General features: G+C 51.0%; 1 protein-coding gene across 3 annotated transcripts in view; it reads right to left on the reverse strand.

Annotated features, from left to right (window-relative positions):
* Positions 1–3825: 3825 nt before the first annotated feature.
* Positions 3826–22500, reverse strand: part of LOC118217016 (mitochondrial import inner membrane translocase subunit tim16-B-like) — a 139524-nt gene continuing 120849 nt past the window's right edge. The window contains exons 10-31 of one of the 3 annotated variants that reach the window (XM_035398746.1): positions 20134–20188; positions 19578–19635; positions 18829–18974; positions 18155–18250; positions 17586–17690; positions 17058–17211; positions 16544–16719; positions 16097–16205; positions 15753–15839; positions 15467–15609; positions 15078–15182; positions 14488–14573; positions 13949–14090; positions 13571–13660; positions 13168–13284; positions 12612–12747; positions 9378–9469; positions 8805–8891; positions 5697–5781; positions 5352–5488; positions 5143–5208; positions 3826–4022 (exon numbers count right to left, since the gene is read on the reverse strand). In XM_035398746.1, coding sequence (XP_035254637.1) covers positions 3921–4022; positions 5143–5208; positions 5352–5488; positions 5697–5781; positions 8805–8891; positions 9378–9469; positions 12612–12747; positions 13168–13284; positions 13571–13660; positions 13949–14090; positions 14488–14573; positions 15078–15182; positions 15467–15609; positions 15753–15839; positions 16097–16205; positions 16544–16719; positions 17058–17211; positions 17586–17690; positions 18155–18250; positions 18829–18974; positions 19578–19635; positions 20134–20188 — 2374 coding nt within the window. In that variant the 3' untranslated portion in view covers positions 3826–3920. Of the gene's footprint in view, positions 4023–5142; positions 5209–5351; positions 5489–5696; positions 5782–6259; positions 6417–6564; positions 8600–8804; positions 8892–9377; positions 9470–12611; positions 12748–13167; positions 13285–13570; positions 13661–13948; positions 14091–14487; positions 14574–15077; positions 15183–15466; positions 15610–15752; positions 15840–16096; positions 16206–16543; positions 16720–17057; positions 17212–17585; positions 17691–18154; positions 18251–18828; positions 18975–19577; positions 19636–20133; positions 20189–22500 lie in introns of those variants that run through there. The other 2 variants (XM_035398744.1, XM_035398745.1) reach the window with 2 other exon arrangements.

Below are 22500 nucleotides of genomic sequence, written 5' to 3' on the forward strand. Positions count from 1 at the left end.
TGACCCCCTTCCCACAGTCCACAGGCGGACGGGGACACGGAGAGGAGTCACATGACCAGGCCGTCCCAGGCCATCGAGGACAAAGGGTTTGTGTAAGGGCTTGGAGCCAACTAGACTTAAAGGCAGACAATGGCATTTAACCAGCAACAACCCCCTCCCCCCCACCCCCACTCCCCCCCACCCCCACTCCCCCCTTCCACTCCCCCTCTGGAAATCTTAATTGCAGGTGCGACTGGCGCCCCCTGGTGTAGATAGCAATCGGTGCATCATGCAGTCACCCAGGCCTCTCCGGGCCAGCTTCGCTTTAGCCGAATGCAGCGTGGCGGCGAAGAGGCCGATGTCACTCAAACGCTGCTCCTCTGCATTTCCAGCGCGAGGGTACAAAAGCGAGGAGCCGAGTGGGCTGCAGTCACACCGGGCTGAGCAGCAGCGAGGAGAAAGTCCTCCCCCATCTCGCTCTGTGGAAAGCCCTGCTCGTTTGGTGTGAAAAACGCGGTCGTGTAGATCTGTCCTTGCGTTAACAGACAGCAGTACCAAACGATTTACGTTCAGTGCAGAGGCCAAGGTTGGGACTGCATTATGACCAACAGGGGGCACAGCGTGTCCCACGCTTCAGAGTGCTGGACAGATCTGACCTTTCGGAGAGCCACGGACAGGTAGACAGAATACTGGAAAATTATTATTATTCTGCATTTAATTTGGAGGAGTTCAGCTGGATAACACTTAGCAACATTTGACCAATGTGCTGAAGGGACTTGAATTCCACAGCTTTTAAAAAACACTACATTGACCTGTACTTGTGGACTTCATCTCCCATGAGCACCAAAATTACCCAGTATTGCATTCCTTGTTAATGAATACTAAATTTGACCACTTGAAGATGAACTTTTCTTTAAGAAGGAATTAAGTAATTTCACAGCAAATATGGTGCGCACTTTCGCTTGAAAAGTATTGTAGATTTTTGTGGTGGTTCTACAGGGTCATATTTGGACTCCACTCTCTTTTACTTGACTCTCCTGCTGTGACTCTCTCCCCCTTGCTAGCTCTCTGGCACGGCTGTACTGCTTTTGCTCAGGCACGTACTGGCCGCCTTCCTGTCCGGGCCCAGGGGTCCTTCCATGCCTGCGGCGCAGGGAGATTATGTTGGCAGAATGTTGACCGTGTCACACTGTGTAAGGTTGGAGAGAGGAGAACAGGGTGAAAGATTTGGGGTGGGTTTTTTTTTTTTTCTTTCTTCACATTTTCACACAAAGAGCATTCTTGCAAGAGACAACTGCCCCCCTCCCCCCCCCCCCAAAACACACACAGACACACGCACTCTCCTCTCTCTCTCTGCTTTGTACATTCCCATGGTGGTATTTTCACTATTTCAGAAAGGTGATGATTATGATTATTGCTGTTTATCAGTTGTTGGCTTTTTCCAGACGAGACATTTCCCAATGTTGAAGTTGCTTTGTGTCTGCTATCGCTGCTCTGTGACCAGCTTCCTTCCAGGGGCGGGGCAGGGTGGAGCAGGGCGGGATTAGGGGGGAGGCGGTGTCAGGGGTTCTGTGCCGTGCCGGGGGTGTGGGGGAGTTTTAACATCCGTGACTGTCACACGGGCACAGGGCAGGTGGCCTCAGTTCAAGGTCAGACCTCATAGCGCTGGTGTCTCCGCTGGTAAAGGTGAAATCTCACACGACGACAGAAACCCACACTTTTCTGTGTGACCGCCTCCTTCTGACTGGGTCCAAATCAGACCCCTAACGCTCACTCTGTAGACTACAGTGGAGACACCAGGACGCTCAGGCAGGTTAAACTGAGTACCTCAGAGAGCTGTGGCACTGCCTCACTCACAACCTCCCAGACTGCTCAGAGCACACACACACACACACGCACGCACACACACACACACGCGCACACACACACACGCACACGCACACACGCTCACGCTCACGCGCACACACACACACACACACACACACACACACACTAACCTTTCACTGCCTACTTTAATTGCTTAGCAGACACTATTATTGACCGCACTTCCCATATCGTTAACATACACAGCAACATGCTTCACTGAGGCAATGAAGGTTCTGGAATGTTTTCGTACAGCACCTTGTCAGGGACTCAAACCTGGACCCTTCAGGACACTGGGGTCCAGCTCCCAAAGCACTACACAAACGCCCTCCAACTGCGCGCCCCCGCCCCCCTCCCAAAGGCGCGCACCGCTGTCCTAACCAGGCCGCTGAACTCTCCACTTTAAAGATTAAAACTAAAGAAAAAGGGGGAGATCCCTGTATCCACCCAGCTTTCTAACAAGAAAAAGAGACACTAAACAAACAAATCTAATCTACTTTGTTTAAATACGCTGTGGTCCAGAGGGTCTGCAGAGAGACAGAGAAGAGGAAAGGAATGCAAAATGAGGGCCTGCTGCCTTTGTGTGTGTGTGTGTGTGTGTGTGTGTGCGCGCGCGCGTGTGGAGTTCAAGCCTCGAGAGGATTTTTTGCAGAAGCCAAGATTAAAGTCAGAAACTGCCACCTTCCTTTTATACTGCAGTCACATCTGCTATAGCCATTCTGACACTCTGTGTGCGCACACACACACACGCACACAGCTCTGAGTAGAGTGGGAGGTTCTCGCTGTGAGTGGACAGACCTTGTGTGAAGTCAGACGATGTCATCGCGGGGAGCAGGGAGGGTCTCCCCTGGCAACAGCGGAATGTTCAGCCACGGCTCTCCACCCCTTACCCGCCACCCCTCCTTCTCCTCCTCCTCCTCCTCCTCTTTGAAGCCAGAGATGGCAGGGTGTGTGCCTCCCTCTAGTGGAGGAAGCTGGTATTGACACGGGTCCTATCGGGATCCACATCTTTCAATGTTAAATAAGCTGTTTTTGACACGTTAACCCTTTGGGCACGTGCAGAATCTGTCAGCACTTTCTCCGCCCCTCCACTGGCAAAATGTTATTTATCTCTCAATTATATATCACAAGAGGGAAAATCCTTAAGTACAGTACATAAAGTACACATTCCACATACTAGGCTTTTAAGGGGCCTTTTGGGGACCAAAAATTCTTTTGATCTTATTCCATAACAGTATGCACAGAAATCAAGGTCCAAAATGAGATGGAGCCCTAACTGTAAACATGTCCCTCATACTGCTCCAGCCCCTCCCCCCCCACCATCATTTAAAAAAAAAAAAAGCGGTACGCTTCCCCCATGTTTGCAAGGGTTTCTTGTATTCCAAGGGGGAGACCAGAGAGACTAGAGTGAACTCTGGCTTGCATTGAGCAAACTGAAATTCCAGGTGGGTAATTGACGGGGCACTAGAACGATGAGTTAAATTAGCCAGCAGCGTCGCTACGGAGGGACACTGCACTTCTGAAGTGCCACAGCACTGCACAAAGGGTTAATACTATAGACTAAGGCCAGCAAAGGCCAGTATCCAAGTTTTTTTTTTGTTTTTTGTTGCACATCTTTTGAGATATATTAATATCAGTATTTGTAACGGTTCCAAGTGCCTTCTATTATAGGTGAAATGTAGAAAATATACAGTATAAGAAATATGAATATATATAAATATATATATAAATATAAATATATATTTTCCCGGCACCACGTTCTGAGGCCGAACGTGCAGAATTTTAGAGTTGTAAAAGTCTCCAATTGGTACAACATAGCTGTGTGCTCCTGTTTTAGAGGAAGTTTATTATGACGATAATGACCATGTCAATGAGAGGAAACAAACAAAAAAAAAAAAAAGTTTAATAAAGTCTCATTTGATAAGTAGTTTCTTGCCATCTTTTTGTGTGTGTGTGTCACGAGAATCTAGATGCACAAGGACGTACAGCTGAAGAGAAAATGGAGAGGGCTTTATTGGGAGTTTAATTTACAGTGGGAGGGGGGAGGGGATTGGGGAGGCTCACTGGGGAGTTCAGACTCATGTTTCTGGATTTTGCTGTTTTTGTTGCTCCTGTGCTGGGGGGCTGTCCTTCTTCTGAATGCTGAGCTCCTCGTCCAACCGTTCCTTAGCGCGCACCACCTGCAGATCCACGCGCAGGGCCGTTAAGACGGGCAGAAGGGAATGTGGGATACTCGTACAGCCACAACGGCACGTACAGTCTTTATGAGCATTCAAAACAAGCTCTTAAAAAAGGAGGGGTTGACGCATATTATTGTACACAGATATATACTTAGCAGTTTGTTTTATGCTTTTCCCCCTTTTTCTCCGCAAATTTGGAACACCAAATCATGCAACACTCATAGCAACAGCAGTCCAGAAGCTGGGGTCCCACAGACGTGAGCTGGGAGGATGCGTCCTCTGCAGCTTAATTGGCCGGAATTACAGGTCCCCGATCAACCAGCAGGGGGCGCTGGTCTGCAATAAGATGCAGTTATCCCGAGCAACCAGTACCCTCCCATCCCAGGGCGAGGCTAGAGCCATTACCCTCTGGGGATGCAGGTCACAGGCAGCACTGACATGGCCCAGATTCGATAGGAGACCGTAGGACCCTCCATCAGTGCCTTAACAGGATGAGCCAATCAGCAGTCCTCACATCTGGCATTTTTAAGATGGTTTAAAACCGATGATGCTCCAGTCAACCACAAGGACACACCAATGACGTTTTGTTGAAGTACCGAGAGCTGGCTACAGGGTAGGCTGAATGGGGATGACATGCAGTTTGTTTGACTAAGCCTGACAAGTCTCGCGTACATTGCGTCCATTTATAGTGCACGTGCCACAGACAGTGAACATGAGAACAGCCCGCCTCCACAGAGCACCAATTAAACCGCCCTGAAGGCTCAGTCTCCTGATGCCATCCCTTTGGTATGAAAAATTAAACACTTCGACTTGGTCTCGATTTCAATATGTGGGATGTGCCAGTGCAATTCCCCTTTTCATTGACTTCCAAGCTGCCAGTTAATTGTCAATGAGACGGTTTTAGTTTAGTTAAAGCAGACATGGACAGTTAAAGGACCCCTCAGTAATTCTGGTTGCTAATAGAATCCTAATGGCCAGTGCAAGACAATAAAAGCTACGAGTACCATGATCCAGCGTAATTTTCGTTGATTAGCAATCAAAGTTACTGAGTGGTCCTTTAAATATGTCTATACTTCCCAAATTATTTACATTATGATAGCAACATGATGACAGTTCTCACCTTAGATTGGAGATAGAAAGACCCACCAACTTCCTTGTCATTGACTTTAAAAAGGTGTTCGTAACTCTGTCGGGAAAAAGAAAAAACAACTTGGGTCAGATAAATCTTGAGTAGTAGAAATTTTCAAGCAAAGGCGTACATAAGAACGCACGTGTACGCGCATATGCCGGAAAATGAGGGCGAGAAGAGAGGGTGTGAACTTTTAATACCTTCTGTATTTCCTCTGGAGTGAGGGTGGACACATTGAGAATCTGCTGGGCCTCTTGCAAGCTCATGCCCGTGATGCTGGTGGCTGCTGCAGACTGCTGTCCCGACCGACCCCTTGCTTCTGCTGCCGCTTTACTGGCTAAACACAGGGAGGGGGGAGTTCTGTACTTCTAATACACTACATCACGTTACAGACAAAAACAAGCCATCACATCAAAACGTAAATTTTACCTTGGAAATGCAAATCATTCTATATTTTCCAGATCAGACCAAATGTCGCCTGTTTTCCCCGAATTTTCACAAAATGATGAATTCACGGTTTTGTAACGAGCAAAGACGACGCATACCTGCGAATTCCTGTCGCAACGCTCGTGCAAATGCGCGTCCCACCACCTGCGCGCCCATCACCACAATCTGCGCCAGGTACCTAGCCTGCGAACAAACGCAGTGGCGAACATGTGAAACCCGCTGGAAACGTTCAGTTATCGCACTGACTCTGTTAGCAAGTGAGTAACACAAGGAAACCCACCAAATTGCGATCATACCGCACTGTTCTTGAAAAACTGTTAAACTATAAATGATAACAGTACTACCATCAGCTAGCAAGCTAAACTGCTAGACAATGTCATAATAAACGTATTTGGTCCAGCCTATGATTATAACACAAAAGAGTAACCTGCCACCTTCACATGTCGCTGTAAATAAACTGGCAAATGCAGCAATACAGAAACCCAACGCAACACACTCAACACCAACGGTCCCAAGGACTGGGCAAGCAAGCAATCTGGATAGGACACTATCGAATACGACACATCGAATACGTCGCTGTGTTAAGTGTATTCCGACTGAGCACCATACATGACTCAATGATACGGTTTACGACAGCGCTTAAAAAACAGAACACACAAACCATGGCTTGTCCCTCCAGTGATCGACAGGACTATCCGTCGAAATACTTTAGCTAGCTACAAGAAACAGCTATCTCTCACATGTACAACTATAAAAGTCAATGTAGTGTTAAAGTTCAAGGATCACGTTCGGACCATAGAGATCACATTTGTATGTGATGCAGCGCAAGAATACCGCCACATACTGGCTGGAAGTCAAAATTACACTGTACATCAGTCGAAGAGGGCGTGACCAATTCAAAAGCAGGAGATTTTATTCACAATAATCATAACAAAACTAAAAATTAAAAATGATAATAATACACAATTGTTGTTTTAAAAAAAGGTATTTATTGAAAGGCAACATTCCCACTTTACGAAAGACTGACAAAGAGGAGAAAAGAAACATAATTCCAAGTATAAAAGCTTTTTTAAAATGGAGCGTACATTAGCTTTCCCAGGTAGAATACATGATACATTTGTGAGAATGGAGGAGGTGTTGTAGGCACGTGTGAGACAGACACATTAAAGACTAACACTTCCCACAAATTGTCACAGGTGTGTGTGTGTGTGTGTGTGTGTGTGTGTGTGTGAGTGAGTGTGTGTGTGTGTGTTCAATCTATAATTGCTGTAAAATATACTGTACGTACCATGCCACACACTGTACATTAATTCCAGTCTTCTTCTCTTTTTTTGTAAACATGATTAGTTCAAAATACATCTTCCAAGTATTGCCCTGTTTTATAGCCCTGATGAAAAACAAATTCTGGATTTAATTGATTGCACCAAATAGTTAGTAACACTGTGTCGCTTAAAGAAAATGAAAAGGAATGTTATCTATATCAAATTTTTAAAAAGTCAAAGAATGTGTCCCTCAAATGTCTCCAGCGGTCACTGACTGTTACAAAGAACAGAGATTCCAGTTAAACGTTTATATAAAAAGGACCGTGCATTTGTCACCGTGTTAAACCTGGAAGATTTCTGAAAGATAAAAATGCCCTTTTACGAGACTCCCAGAGAGAAAGAGCGGATTAAGAGCCAACACATAATATCAATATCAAAACCACCACAGCGTGAGACACTGCAACAGACACATTAACCAGATATCACTCTGACAAATACAATTATCCGTATGGAAGTGAGTCCCCAACCCTGATCCCCACAGACAGCCAAACCACTCCTACCATATTTAAAGAACACCTGCCTGAGCCCAGATAAATCGGAGACTAGGTCAATGGTCTGGTATTGCTGAGTAAACTGTCTATATGTTCAATCAGAACATCACTTCTTTTTGTAAATACAGTCTACTGCCCTTATTGACCTTGGTGAAAATATACTTAACTTGCCTTTGCCTAAGAAATGTCATTTGATCCTGAACCCTAAGTTCCATGTAAGAACTTTAAACCAGCGTGAAAGCTACGTTTTTGAAAGGAAATATTCCAGAGTCAGGGGGCCACGCCCCTCTATGATGTCACTGAGCAGTACAGGCAGTATTAACGTGAAGAATGTAAATGAGTCATGTTGAGTGACAGCACATCTGAACGCTGCATGTTGATGTGTGGATTGGTGGTGCTTGATGCGACTGTTGGTAGGGGGTGGGGGGGCTCAGATCAGGAAGTGATCTCACACATTTGCATTTTTAGGAGGAGTTCTTTCCTTTTAAGGAGGAACTGTACCTTTTCATATAAAAAAAAAATCTAATTCGGTCACAACAGAGAGTGAATTGATTCCAGTTAATTCGGATTTTTCATGGCACAGTCGAGCCTGGCTACAGAATAAAAAGCAGCACTTCTCCGGGCCTAACCCCGTTTTTCGGCTGGCCGCGTGTGCTCTTTGCTGTGCGTGTTTGAAATGTCCGTTTCCCTCAGGTTGTTCGGACTTATCCAGTTATAAAAAGTGAAAAAGAAAACGCACACCTTGTTCTAGCGAGGTGCAGACCAGAAGGACACGCAGGTAAAGGCCCTGACGAAGGCAGCTTGCTGCCGAAACGTTGGCGATGAAAATCTGCGTTGGAGTAAACAGACCCTTCTTTCTTTTTAAGTTATCCAGTTATGAAGACATTTCATGTGATTGTGCGTCGTGGGGATGTTAAGGTGCCACAGGGATGTCCAGTTTGCTCTGATTTTGCTCAGTTTGGAGTGCGGATCGTGGCTATGAGGTGAAAGGAAGCTCTGGTTGTGAAGGTCGGGCAGTGTGGGGAGTGTAAAGCATGGACGTTTGGAGGTGTGTGGTGGCATGTCTTGGTTTTCGGCACACAGGAATGGCGTGTTCTCCAGACCAGCCCCCCCCCCCCCCCTTTCTCCGGGGGGGCTGCTGTTGGCACCCTGACTGGTCCATGAGGTAAACAGGGTCCCCTAATCATCCTGAAAGAGAAACACAGGCCAGGGTTACTGTGTGTTACTGGGGTACGGACCTGAGTGTATCTGGGTGTGTGTGAGTGCATAGTACATATGTGTGTGTATGCGCGCATAGTGTGTATATGTGTGTCTGCATATTTAGTGCGTGTGCATATTGATAATATGTACATACGTGTGTGTGTGTGTGTGTGCACACGTGTGTGTTCCTTACCCACTCATCCTCATCCACTCCCTGGAAGGATTCCTGTGGCAGTGGGTCCTCCCGGTTTCCCAGCTTTGCCACCATGGCACTAAGCAACTGCAACACATCGTGCATTCCATTATATTCCACTCCAGAACACTTCACTCCATTCAATTCTATTACAAAACATTCCATTCCATTCCATTCAATTACAATCCATTCCATTCCATTCCGTTCCATTAGATTCCATTCTAAAACATCCCATTCCAATCCACTATTTAACAGATTGTTCACTGTGATTTACACAGCTTACATTCTACATAAAATCCATTTACACAGCTAGATATTTACTGAAGCAATGAAGGGACCACAGCTGTGAAATAAACCTGCAAACCGGTTCCCTAACCACTGCACTATACTGCCACCCCATAAAACTCAACCAGCATACCGATCTATACACAACAAAGCGGTTACGCAGGAAATAACAGTTTCCGAGCGCACAGTACAGTGCAAACCACATTTACAGCACTGAGACAGACAGACTTCCACACTGGAGTCTCAGAGCACCGGTCAGGCCCTTGTCACTGTAGGCCTCTGCTATACCTCGTCCTTCTTCTGCTCATCGGTCTTCTCCTCCAGATAGTACGATGAGGGCATGTACTTCCTCACAGGGGCCTCTTTGGGAGCCTCGCTCACTGCACAGACAGACAGACGGACGGACGGATGGACAAACAGACGGATGGACAAACAGACAGACAGACGGACGGGCAAACAGACAGATGGACAAACAGACAGAAGGACAGACGGACAGACAGACAGACGGAAGGACAGACGGACAGACAATTAGAGGAGTCCCACAAAAGGCCATCTTTGACTAACAACTAAAAGCAATATTACTGTTTTTTCTTCAGAAATACAATTTGGAGAGTTCAGCAAGTCACTGAAACTAACTGCCCAAACTGAGTTTATGAGGAAAGTGCAGCGCTTGCGTTTACTTGTGAGTGAAAGTAAAGGACAAAGTTAAGTTGAATACACACCTAAGATGAGGACAAATAGAAGTTAAAATTCAACCATAATGTTCTTCCAGTAATGACTATCTAACTAAGGGGAGGAGGGCAGTGTGTCTGTTTTCTTCCTGTTCAGGGTTCCTACTGTATTTCTATAGCTAAATTCAAGGAAATAACTTTCATGTTGTTTTCCAAGCTTTTTTTCTCAGAAACACTTCAAACTGAAACTCTGTAAGCAGTGCTTCAAGGACACCATGTGCTTTAAAAAACAGAACGTTAACGTCATTGATTCACAGCACTTCAGATTTCTGCACAGTTGTTATGTACACGCCTACAGAAAAATTAGAGCTCTTTTATAAATAGTATAAACCAGCACAAAAGCACGATAAAAAGCTCCTTAAAACTCTCTATGCAAAATTAAAACCTTGAGGCTTCTACAGCCAAAATCAATCAACTTTTAAGAACTCCAGTGACCTGTGAGATCTCAGTGTGTTGGCAGGTATCCACCTACACAGATGAACCTTTATGCTTTTCCAGGTGCACTGAAAGGCTTTATAAATGAGGTGCTATGCTGGAGAATGATTTCTGTCCCGGGGGGGGGGGGGGGGGAGGGCAGGACAGTACCGGGGGCCATGTCTTTGGGCCGGAGGGTGGGAGGGGGGTGGAAGGCGGGACAGTACCGGGGGCCATGTCTTTGGGCCGGAGGGTGGGGGGGGGGTGGAAGGCGGGACAGTACCGGGGGCCATGTCTTTGGGCCGGAGGGTGGGGGGGGGGGTGGAAGGCGGGACAGTACCGGGGGCCATGTCTTTGGGCCGGGGGGGGGGTGGGGGGTGGAGGGCAGGACAGTACCGGGGGCCATGTCTTTGGGGCGGGGGGGGGGGGGGGGGGTGGTGGAGGGCAGGACAGTACCGGGGGCCATGTCTTTGGGCCGGGGGGGGGTGGGGGGGTGGAAGGCAGGACAGTACCGGGGGCCATGTCTTTGGGCCGGGGGGGGGGTGGGGGTGGAGGGCGGGACAGTACCGGGGGCCATGTCTTTGGGCCGGGGGGGGGGGGTGGGGGGTGGAGGGCAGGACAGTACCGGGGGCCATGTCTCTGGGCCGGGGGGGGGGGGTGGGGGGGTGGAGGGCAGGACAGTACCGGGGGCCATGTCTTTGGGCCGGGGGGGGGGTGGGGGGTGGAGGGCAGGACAGTACCGGGGGCCATGTCTTTGGGCCGGGGGGGGGGTGGGGGGTGGAGGGCAGGACAGTACCGGGGGCCATGTCTTTGGGCCGGGGGGGGGGGTGGGGGGGTGGAGGGCGGGACAGTACCGGGGGCCATGTCTTTGGGCCGGGGGGGGTGGGGGGGTGGAGGGCGGGACAGTACCGGGGGCCATGTCTTTGGGCCGGGGGGGGGGGTGGGGGGTGGAGGGCAGGACAGTACCGGGGGCCATGTCTTTGGGCCGGGGGGGAGGTGGGGGGTGGAGGGCAGGACAGTACCGGGGGCCATGTCTCTGGGCTGGGGGGGGGGTGGGGGGTGGAGGGCAGGACAGTACCGGGGGCCATGTCTTTGGGCCGGGGGGGTGGGGGGTGGAGGGCGGGACAGTACCGGGGGCCATGTCTTTGGGCCGGGGGGGGGGGGGGGGGGGGGGTGGAAGGCGGGACAGTACCGGGGGCCATGTCTTTGGGCCGGGGGGGGGGTGGGGGTGGAGGGCGGGACAGTACCGGGGGCCATGTCTTTGGGGCGGGGGGGGGTGGGGGTGGAGGGCGGGACAGTACCGGGGGCCATGTCTTTGGGCCGGGGGGGGGGGTGGGGGGGTGGAAGGCGGGACAGTACCGGGGGCCATGTCTTTGGGCCGGGGGGGGGGTGGGGGTGGAGGGCGGGACAGTACCGGGGGCCATGTCTTTGGGGCGGGGGGGGGGTGGGGGTGGAGGGCGGGACAGTACCGGGGGCCATGTCTTTGGGGCGGGGGGGGGGTGGGGGTGGAGGGCGGGACAGTACCGGGGGCCATGTCTTTGGGCCGGCGGTGGGGGGGTGGAGGGCAGGACAGTACCGGGGGCCATGTCTTTGGGTTAGGGTTAGGGTTAGGGTGGAAGGGGGGGTGGTGGAGGGCAGGACAGTACCGGGGGCCATGTCTTTGGGTTAGGGTTAGGGTTAGGGTTAGGGTTAGGGTGGAAGGGGGGGGGGGGTGGAGGGCGGGACAGTACCGGGGGCCATGTCTTTGGGCCGGGGGGGGGGTGGGGTGGTGGAGGGCAGGGCAGTACCGGGGGCCATGTCTTTGGGCCGGGGGGGGTGGGGGGGTGGAAGGCGGGACAGTACCGGGGGCCATGTCTTTGGGGCGGGGGGGGGGTGGGGGTGGAGGGCGGGACAGTACCGGGGGCCATGTCTTTGGGCCGGCGGTGGGGGGGTGGAGGGCAGGACAGTACCGGGGGCCATGTCTTTGGGTTAGGGTTAGGGTTAGGGTGGAAGGGGGGGTGGTGGAGGGCAGGACAGTACCGGGGGCCATGTCTTTGGGTTAGGGTTAGGGTTAGGGTTAGGGTTAGGGTGGAAGGGGGGGGGGGGTGGAGGGCGGGACAGTACCGGGGGCCATGTCTTTGGGCCGGGGGGGGGTGTGGTGGAGGGCAGGGCAGTACCGGGGGCCATGTCTTTGGGCCGGGGGGGGTGGGGGGGGTGGAAGGCGGGACAGTACCGGGGGCCATGTCTTTGGGCCGGGGGGGGGTGTGGTGGAGGGCAGGGCAGTACCGGGGGCCATGTCTTTGGGCCGGAGGGGGGGTGGGGGGGTGGAGGGCGGGACAGTACCGGGGGCCATGTCTCTGGGCCGGGGGGGGTGGGGGGGTGGAAGGCAGGACAGTACCGGGGGCCATGTCTTTGGGCCGGAGGCTGATCTTGCGGTGCTGTCCGTTGGAGCCGGAGAGCCAGGCCGAGGCCGTCATAGCGGACTCCCACCACACGGCGGTGTTGGGGAACACGTCGTCCTGGAAGAACTCTTTCTGTGGGGCGGAGGAGAGCGGGAAACACGCTCAATCACCGCGGAAACCGCGCTACGTCAGTGCGTCTGCACACCGTATTAAGAGGACATAACGCAGGGCATGGTGAAATGGCGGGAGACTTGCTGTGGTTCTGAACCACATCCCTCCCCACCGGCACGCCACAGCATGAGGTGCGATTGGCTTTCCAGGCCTAAAGACTAAGGTCTCTGGCCAATGGAATTAATCACACTCTGAACTCTGCTACATTTCAGTAATAACACTGTTCAATACACATTTTTAACAAATACCCATATTTGCCGCTGAAATAGTCAGCGGGAAAGCAGGACAGTGAAAAACCACCACTGTGGTTTATTCAAAATGGGCGCCTGTGACTGGCATCTCAAATTTGCCAGCAGGGGGCGCTCCTGCTGAATGACTCACCTTGACGCGGGGCACCCTGAAGGCCACGGGTTCGATGGTGGTCTTGGTGAGCCGCAGAGCCCGGGCGATCTCCACATCGGGCACGTTGCACTCCGTCTTTGGCAGGAAGGAGAGGCCCTGCACGGCATAGGAAACAGGAAGGTGTCACACTGCCCAGATCCCACCCCTGATTTTTATGATGTCATCAGTTTGTTAGGAAACAAATTAAAAAACAACTGAGTGGTGGTACTTCCCTAAACGTTTAAAGAAATAATTTCTGTAGTAAAGGTGCAACACAGTAAGTGTTTCAGAATAAAACAATGATAAATGTACTGAAAAGTACAATAAGAAGAGAAACAGGAAGAGACAGAGACAGACAGGAACAGGAAGCTGAGAGGAGCAGGAAAGGAAAAGGCTCAAATACCTTGTGTGGATCAGGGGAACTGAAGCAACTGCACTCCAGGAAGTAGGGAGCCTCTGGCTCAATCTCAAAGATGTAGACACGGGTATCACCCTGTAAGAGCGCACACACACACACACACACACACACATGCACACACACATGCGTACACACACACACACAAACACACACAAACACATGCGTACACACACACACACAAACACACACAATTGTGTTTCAGAGATGCAGTATGGGGAGTTATCACTGCTCAGGTTCTTCAGGACAACTGCAGTTCCATAACTGAAAAGAGTGCAGCACTGTTTCACCAAAAGCAGACGTTAGGAGCGCCCCCTTGTGGATGGAGTCTCTTACTGCGTCTCCAGAGCGCAGGCTCAGCCCTACCTTTCCCGTGAGGATGAGCACGCTGGTGTCCGGGTCGTAGAACGGGATGAGGGTGGAGGGCGAGACGTCGGTGGAGGCGGTTGCCACGGTACCGGAGGACAGGGACTGGGAGGAGTACAGGTACAGCTGTCTCTCACTGCGGCTGGGGGGGGGAAGGGGGGGGGGGGGCGCATTACGTCCAGGTAACCTCACCTTTACATTACAGACACTTTTCAACTAGGTAACCTCAAAATACACTCCGAATTGTCAGCTAATACCTCCAGGCTCATATTTTCAGTTGAAATGGAAAATCTGAGACATTTATGTTCTTAAATAATTAGAAATGAACGCGACCTTTCAGAAGATGTCAAAGGCCAAGTTCCTAGACAGAGATATTTTACTATTCACTGATCCTCTCAATCCATTATGGCTGCTCTCTATGATGCTGAAGCTGCTCTTTGCACAGTGAGTTCTGTGATTAACAAGCAGCACATAAGACATGGAACAGCGGTCTGAACCAGCTGTGGTGTTACTGTCTGAACCTCTCTCTGGCTCCTTACCTGTCGAACCCGGACACGAGCAGGTACTGCCCCTCGCACACCCACACGATCCGCGCCCCCCTGTGGCCCTCGGGGCCAGGGCCCTCCTACAGGGGGGAGGTAGGGGGGAGGGCACAGATTGAAAGGGGTGGAGCAAAGACAAAAGGTGGGGAGAGAGAGAGAAGGAGGGCCGCAGGTGGGAGGGGCATAGACAGAGAGAGGTGGGGAGAGGGAAGATGTGTTATTAATAATTATTATGGTTTCTTTAACTGTAATACAAGATTTACTTTTCTGATGACCTTTGCAATGCTGCAGTTTGCTGTGACAGAAAAGTTAAATATTTTTTCCGTTATTTGTTATACGATTACCCCTAAAGAAGCAGATACTATTGTTATTGTTGATTGATATTTTAGATATATTATATATGCCTATGTGTGGTCAAACCAATAAAAATATTTGATTTGAATGAGGAAGTTCAGTGTATATGCACAGTGGAATGAATTCATACCAGGGTTTTTTATTCTTGCTGTATGCGAGAGAGAATATGAGAGAACATGTGTGACTGAAAGCTATTGCTCAGTCAGCCAGGTAGAGGGCGCTGCTGTACACACCTGTACGGGCTCGGCAGACTTGCGCGGGTCATAGATGCGCACTTTCCCATCTTTGCACACAGTGGCCAGAAACTGGCCGTCCGGACTCCACGCCATCCCAAATATCTGTCAGAATGGAAGAAGAGAGGGAGAGAGGGAGAGAGGGAAAAGAAATGAATGAACGAGCCACAAGTATAAAAAGCACCTCCTCCCCCCACGTCCCCCCTCGCCCCCCCCCCCCCCCCCACCCAAGCTCACCTGGTCCTGGTGTCCCTGCATCAGCTTCACCTCCCCCTCCCTCCTCCCCCCTCCTCTCCCACCCAAACCCCGGCTCACCTGGTCCTGCTGTCCCTGCAGGAGCTTCACCTCCTTCCCCCCCGCCCCCCTCGCACCCCCTCCCCTTGGCTCACCTGGTCCTGGTGTCCCTGCAGGAGCTTCACCTCCTCCCCGGCCTCCAGGTCCCACAGACGCAGGGACAGGTCGTAGGAGGAGGAGGCCAGGAGGCCGGCCGCCAGCGGGTGGAAGCGGATGGAGTAGATCTTCTCTGTGTGCCCTGAGTGCGCAGAGAGCAGTCACAGCTGCGCAGCGTGAAGGACAAAGAGGCTCCTCCCCCCACCACCGCCCCACCGACCCACCGCCCCCCAGGTCCAGTCCCTCCCCACCCCCATGGGTCACACCCCCCCTCCCCTTCCTCACCTTGCAGAATGCACTCTGGCTCCGTCAGAGTCTCCACCAGGCCTCCCTTTGGCACCTGCCACACCCGGATCTTAGCATCATCCCCCGCTGCCAGAGAGACACACACATTTACACATCTGCACACAAGTCCGTGCACACACATACACACACACGCACACATACACATACGCACACACACACACATACGCACACACGCACACACACACACGCGCACACATACACATACGCATACACACACACACACACACATACGCACACACGCACACACACACACGCGCACACATACACATACGCACACACACACACACACACACATAAACACAAGCACACACAGTGTGTCTTACCCACTGCCAGTCGGTGGGTGTCGAAGGGGTCCCAGCAGAGATCGGCGACGTTGACGGCGTTTTGGATGGTGGGCAGCGCCGTGTCGGGCAGCTTACCGGGCTGCGACAGCTGGGGAGGGAGGAGGAGCACGGTTACCGGGAAACAACTGGCACCTGCCTGGGGCGCTCAAGGGATCACCTCAAAACTATCACATACATTTTATACTCGAGGGATCATCTCAAAACTATCACATACATTTTATACTCAAGGGATCATCTCAAAACTATCACATACATTTTATACTCAAGGGATCATCTCAAAACTATCACATACATTTTATACTCAAGGGATCATCTCAAAAATACGACACTCACTCAGCTTCTGAGAAACACTCACTGTATCTGGGTCGGCCAAGAGATTCAAAACTGTCACACCAATTCCCCACAGGTCAGATTTATTTTTTCTACCTCAAACACGGCGATCTGGCCCCCTGCGATGGCGAGGGGCACCGCCACGCGCTCGCTGTTGGCACAGAAGCCGTCGCTCTCGCCGGGCGTGGTCAGGTTCAGGCCCCGCAGGTTGGTGAAGTGGGTGTCCCGGTGCAGGACGCTACCCTGGATGTGCCGGAACTTAGAGCTGGGCCCTACAGGGGCCAGAGAGAGGGAGAGAGAGAGAGAGAGTGCTTTAGAGAGCTCGTTTAAATTTAAAAGCTTTGTTGACTTATCTGAAAATATTTACAAACATAACCTACGGCTATTACAGCTTGGAACAATGTGCCTGTGTCACTTACCCGCAAAAGAAAACAATGAATAATAAAAATGTTTAAGAGCATAACTATAAACAATAAAAAGGTCATGTGATTCAGTTTAGACTCAAGCACAGTGCGACTCAGGGTGGTCTGGAGGCAGTGGCCAGTGCACACAAACGTCACAGTTTCCTCAGAAAGCCTGCACCAATCAGAGAGCAGAGACGGCCCATTACCCAGCATGCTCTGTATGGCCTTGCTGCTCTGGCTGGGGCTGGGCAGGAAGCCGGACGACAGGCCGCTGGTGGAGGAGGGGGAGCGGGAGGGGGCAACACTGCTGCTGGGCGTGGTCATAGGGCTGCTGGAGGAGGAGCAACCGACAGGCGCCTCCTACAGCGAGGGTGTGGGGAGAAGAGGAGGGGAGAGGGAGATAAACTTCCATGTTCCTCTCCATTTAGATGTCAGCTTTTGCAGAAAAAAACTTAATAAAAAAAAATAAAAACTTTATCAATGAATGCTTAAAAAAAGAGAAAAACAACACAAAACAGATAACTAAGAATAAATCAATCTAAATGTCAAAACGTGAAAACTAGAATGCCATTTACAGAATATTGTGAATCATACGTGACACTGTCTGTATTACATAACAGTGTGACAGCCACCACTGTCCACCCTGCAAATCGCCAAGACAGAAAGTCTGTGAGGATTAAAGTGGTACCATTGTCTTGTACTGTAAATATAAGAGCTGATTCCCTGTCACTCACCTCTTTGCTCCTCCCACTTGACAGTTTGCTCTTAGCTGGCTCTTTACTGGCTGCTGCAGGGCTAGGCTTTGGCCGCTTGTCTGGGTGGAGGCTGACCCTCTGCACCTGAGGACAATTGTGATTGGATGCTGAGTTAGTGATGGCTTTGGCCATGTGATCAAATACATTCATGTTCTGTATTCTTTGTTCAGTGCCTGTGTTGTGTGACACAGGGAGGCTCTGCTGTGTCGTGTAACACAGGGCAGTTGTGCTGTAGCTGTGCTGTGTTGTGTGACACAAGGAGGCTGTGCTGTAGAGTGTGACACAGGGAGGCTGTGCTGTGTTGTGTGACACAGGGAGGCTGTGCTGTGTCGTGTGACACAGGGAGGCTGTGCTGTAGCGTGTGACACAGGGAGGCTGTGCTGTGTCATGTAACACAGGGAGGCTGTGCTGTAGCTGTGCTGTAGCGTGTGACACAGGGAGGCTGTGCTGTGTCGTGTAACACAGGGAGGCTGTGCTGTAGCTGTGCTGTAGCGTGTGACACAGGGAGGCTGTGCTGTGTCGTGTAACACAGGGAGGCTGTGCTGTACCTGGCGGTTCTCTCCTTGCCACCACTCCTCCGCAGACATGGCGGGCGTCTGGCCCACAGTGTCTGGGTACAGGTCTGCGTGGAAGTCCTGCCCTGCCTGAGAGAAACACCGCAGCTCTGCACTGACCTCCAGCAAACATCACCGTCACATCAACAAGAGCTACCAATCGCACGGTGCGACGGACTGGGAACGGGACGGCGGGCTGACCCAGGAGGGCACTGGCGACCTCCGACCCCGGTTGTGCAGGAAGCGGTTAAAGGATGTGTCTGTAAAACTAGCCCATCGGAGTGATCCCACAGAGGGGTCGACAGTAGGGGTCGTATGGAAGGCAGCGGTCCATGGCCAGTGAGCAGAATGAAGACAGACAGATGGATTATAGAAGCTTAAGGTGGTCTAATGGTACATTAACTGACAGATCTCTGAGGGTATTTTACATTATTCTTTATTGTTGAGTTACTGACAAATGGCAATAACAGGGAGGCTTTCTTGTGTATGCGTGTGTGTGTGCGTGCGTGTGTGTGTTTTTTATCTCACTGGTTTCTTAGGGGTTCATGCCCGGTCTTTCCTCATTTTCCTACTTCCTGTTGCCCTGTAAAGCGTCTTTGTGAACAGAAAGCTGAGCTGTACGTGCGGGGTCAGAGGTGAAAGGTCGCAGGGGTTAGAGAGGGGCTGACCTTGCGGGGCACTTGGTAGCTGATGGGCACAATGAAGCTGTCAGTGAGCTGCAGCACCCGCAGAACCTCACAGGACCCGACATCCAGCGCCAGCTTGGGCACCATGGCAACGCCACGAGAGGGGGTTTCTGTCAGACAGTGACTCACTGAGAGAGAGAGAGAGAGAATGAAGGGGAGGAAGACAGGAAAGGAGAGAGAAAGAAAGAGAGGGAGGCGGGTGGTGACAGTATTTTTCAAGAGCAATGACATAACTGATTCATATTTGTTTCCCCACATTAACAATTATTTCAATTGTTAATAAATTCTCCTCCCACCCTTATTTCTGTTATTCACTGTGCTGGTTTTTGTTTGCTTCTCATAACTGCCATGCCAATAAAGCTGAACCTAACTGAACTGAATTTAGAGAGACAACCAGAGAAGAGTGGGCTGGAGAAACAGAGAAAAAGAAAGAGAGAGAGAGAGAGAGACAGAGACAGGGAGAGAGGGAATGAGTGGGATGGAGAACAGAAGGACAGAGAGAAAGCAGAAGAGTGAAGGAGGGGGTGAAAGAACGTGTGGGGGAGGGAGAGAGAGAGACAAGAGAGAGACAGTGAGGGCAACGAAGGAAACGAAAGCAGACTTTGAAGGAGACAGAGTGTCATGAGGGGAACAGAGGGGGACAGAGAGGGTCAGAGGGGGGGGAAGGTTTCGTGCGGCCCCTGGTGCAGCTGAATGGCGGTGCGGCGTTTGCACGGAAGCGATGGTCTCACCTTGAGAGAAGAAGGGTTCTGAGTCACTCAGCTCGAAGCAGTCAATCACACTGTCGCCCTGTGGGAACACAATTCAGCCATCTGAGCCAATCAGCGCCTGCAAGCTCGCATCACATGACCTGCACCACCCAATCATAAAGCTGTCTATTTCCTGGACCAGCGGGCCCAGGACCCCAACTTATGACCAGCAGGCTCCAAGGGCTCCAAGCCCTCCAGAACAGAAGACAGGAGCTCTACAAGGGTGCGCTGGTGAGAGAGGTGCAGGATTCAGAAAGGTGCTGTCTGGGACAGGGGGGTTCTGAATGAAGATGTTTAAATACATGTTAAAATGGCGTTATTCAAGTGCCATGTCCATGTCAAACCATGACATACTGGGGCCTGGGCCTACAATCTCTTCTGAGATCACCTCGCAGTTGAGTTGGTGAAAAAGCAGGAGTATATTCTTGAAATATATCTCCTGTGTTGTGCTGAGTTTGGCTAAACCAGCAGCACTTGACTAACTGCTAACAGTGAGATTCAAGGGTTAGGAGGGTAATTAATGAACTTTAACCCTTACCTTTCCAGCCACCACCAGGAGACCAGAATCAGGGTCAAACAGAGGGATCAAGGTGCTGGGGAAAAAGAAGAGGGGGGGAGGGAGGAAGAGAGAAAAGGAGAGTTTACTCTTCCATTGTTCAACAGTCTCACAATTGTCGCGAAAATTCACTAAATGCAAATGTTTCAACAATTATTACGCTTTTGTTTCTGGCTGCAGGGCACACATATTAGCGAGCAGTTAGTTGATACCGATTTTGGCAGTTACCTCTTCTGACCACTAGATGGGGTCACAGACCTACAGAATAAAAAGGCACCATTTCAAAGCATCTCTCCAAGGGAACACACTGAACCCCGCAGTTTTCTTAACCAGACTTTGCAAAATGGAGTAAAAACAGCTCATTTTACAGCCTAATACCTGCTCACAGCACAAAAAAACTGGAATGTAATGGAACCGTGAAGTTTGAGCATTGTAGACTCATATTTGAGGACCATGCCTACATTCACGCAATGTGAGTTTAAACATAAATATATATCTATATTTTTTCAAGTCCACATTTTGTATAGCATAAAAAGTAAATATCTCCTCTTCAGGATGCTCATTTGTTTTGTTTAATGCGCCTTTTTTTGTTTTGACGGCTGGCTGCCCTTTGGTGAAGGACGGAACAGGCGGGCCTGAATCTTCTGAACTTTAGATGACTTTGACTCTTTTGTGAATAGAGTCCGCTGGTACCGGTCAGCCCAACACGGCCAATCAGCAGAGGGGGGGGGGGGGGGGGGCGTGTCTAGTGAGACTGCATGATGAAAAAAATAAACTGACGAGAGAAGGTAAACACCGGCCTGAACGCCGGCTCGGACCGGACCGAGAGGCAAAGGAGCAGAAACGCGTGAGGAGTATTTCGTTTGCTCACTCAAGTGGAACTGCAGACAAAATAAATGAGTACAGGGAAAGAAAAATGACTGCTCAAGAGTCAAGAAATAAATATTTTAAACACACTAACATACTCCATTAATGGAGATTTATGAATGCAAGCACGTAAACAAGAACACAGGATTGCATAGCAGATGCCATTATCTTGGATTTTTTGTTTTTTACATGCTATCCATTCATAAAAGCTGAACACAATTAAGTTTTAATTTAACTGCATTACCTCACCTGGATTGTAACCCACACACCCGGTACAAACGCAAATGCACACACACAACACACACACACGCACACACACACACACGCACACACACATGCACGCGCACACACACACACACACAACACACACACACGCACACACACAACACACACACACACACATGCACGCGCACACACACACACACAATACACACACACACATGCACACACACACACACACGCATGCACACACGCATACACACACACACACACACACACACATACCCTTAAGTGAACAGGAAGAGCAACAGGGAAGTAAGAGTGAAATAAAGCCCCATTAGCACGGCAGAGGCCTGTGGAATGGATCGGAGACAAACACGAGAGATAACCGTGACTGAGGGGGTCACGATTGTAACGATCCCCTGAGCAGCAGAGGGGGGGGGGGGGTCCGGCGTAAGATAAGCGGCGCACACAATGGCGACCGTGTGAACGACAGACAGGGGGGTCAGGCCCCCCCGATAAGCCCTGCACACGACCGTGACCGCGTGAGAGAGGGGGGGGGGGGGGGGGGGGGGTGGGGGTGGGGGGTCAGGTCTTTGAAAGGGAACGCACGCAAACTCCCGACCGTGCGAACAGCCGCGCTCACGACCGCATTCCAGCGTGCATCTGACGGAAGGAGGGAGTTTTAAAAGGGGGTGGTGGGGTGGCAGGACCAGGAGCGGGCAGAGCAAAGGCTTTCACAGGTGGGGGGGGGGGAGGAATGTGGACAGATTCTCCACCGGTAAATCACGGTCAGAGTGCGGTCAGGCTGCCGCACCGCGCCTCTACGCACAGACGAGCAGCAGCGGCAGCACTTTAAAAGGCACCGCTCAGCACTCCATGTCAAACTCTATAAACGGAGGTATAATGACAGAGCCCTGGGCCAGTCCCAAAGCCTTTACTGTGGACATGAGGGGGGTGGGGGGGGGGCGGGTAAGGGCGGGGTGCAGGCGTGTGAGCGCCTACAACCCCAAATGGAACCCACGTTTTGGTTGGGGGGGGCCAAAGGAACTTGTTCAGCATTTCCAGTCCAGTCAAAAAATCTCACGACTTTCATCTTCTAACGTGCTGCACAATGAAAGGTTGGGGGGAAGGGGCGCTAACATGTAGCCCCTATCTGGGTGATGCCTGATGGCCATTTTGTCCCAGAAAGCTCACCGAGCATCAGCTGAGACAGAGACAGTGTGTAAAAGACAGATTTTCACTCGGTCCAGTTTGATTATG

This window comes from Anguilla anguilla, chromosome 17 (assembly GCF_013347855.1).
Source record: "Anguilla anguilla isolate fAngAng1 chromosome 17, fAngAng1.pri, whole genome shotgun sequence".
Classification (NCBI taxonomy): Eukaryota; Metazoa; Chordata; class Actinopteri; order Anguilliformes; family Anguillidae; genus Anguilla; species Anguilla anguilla.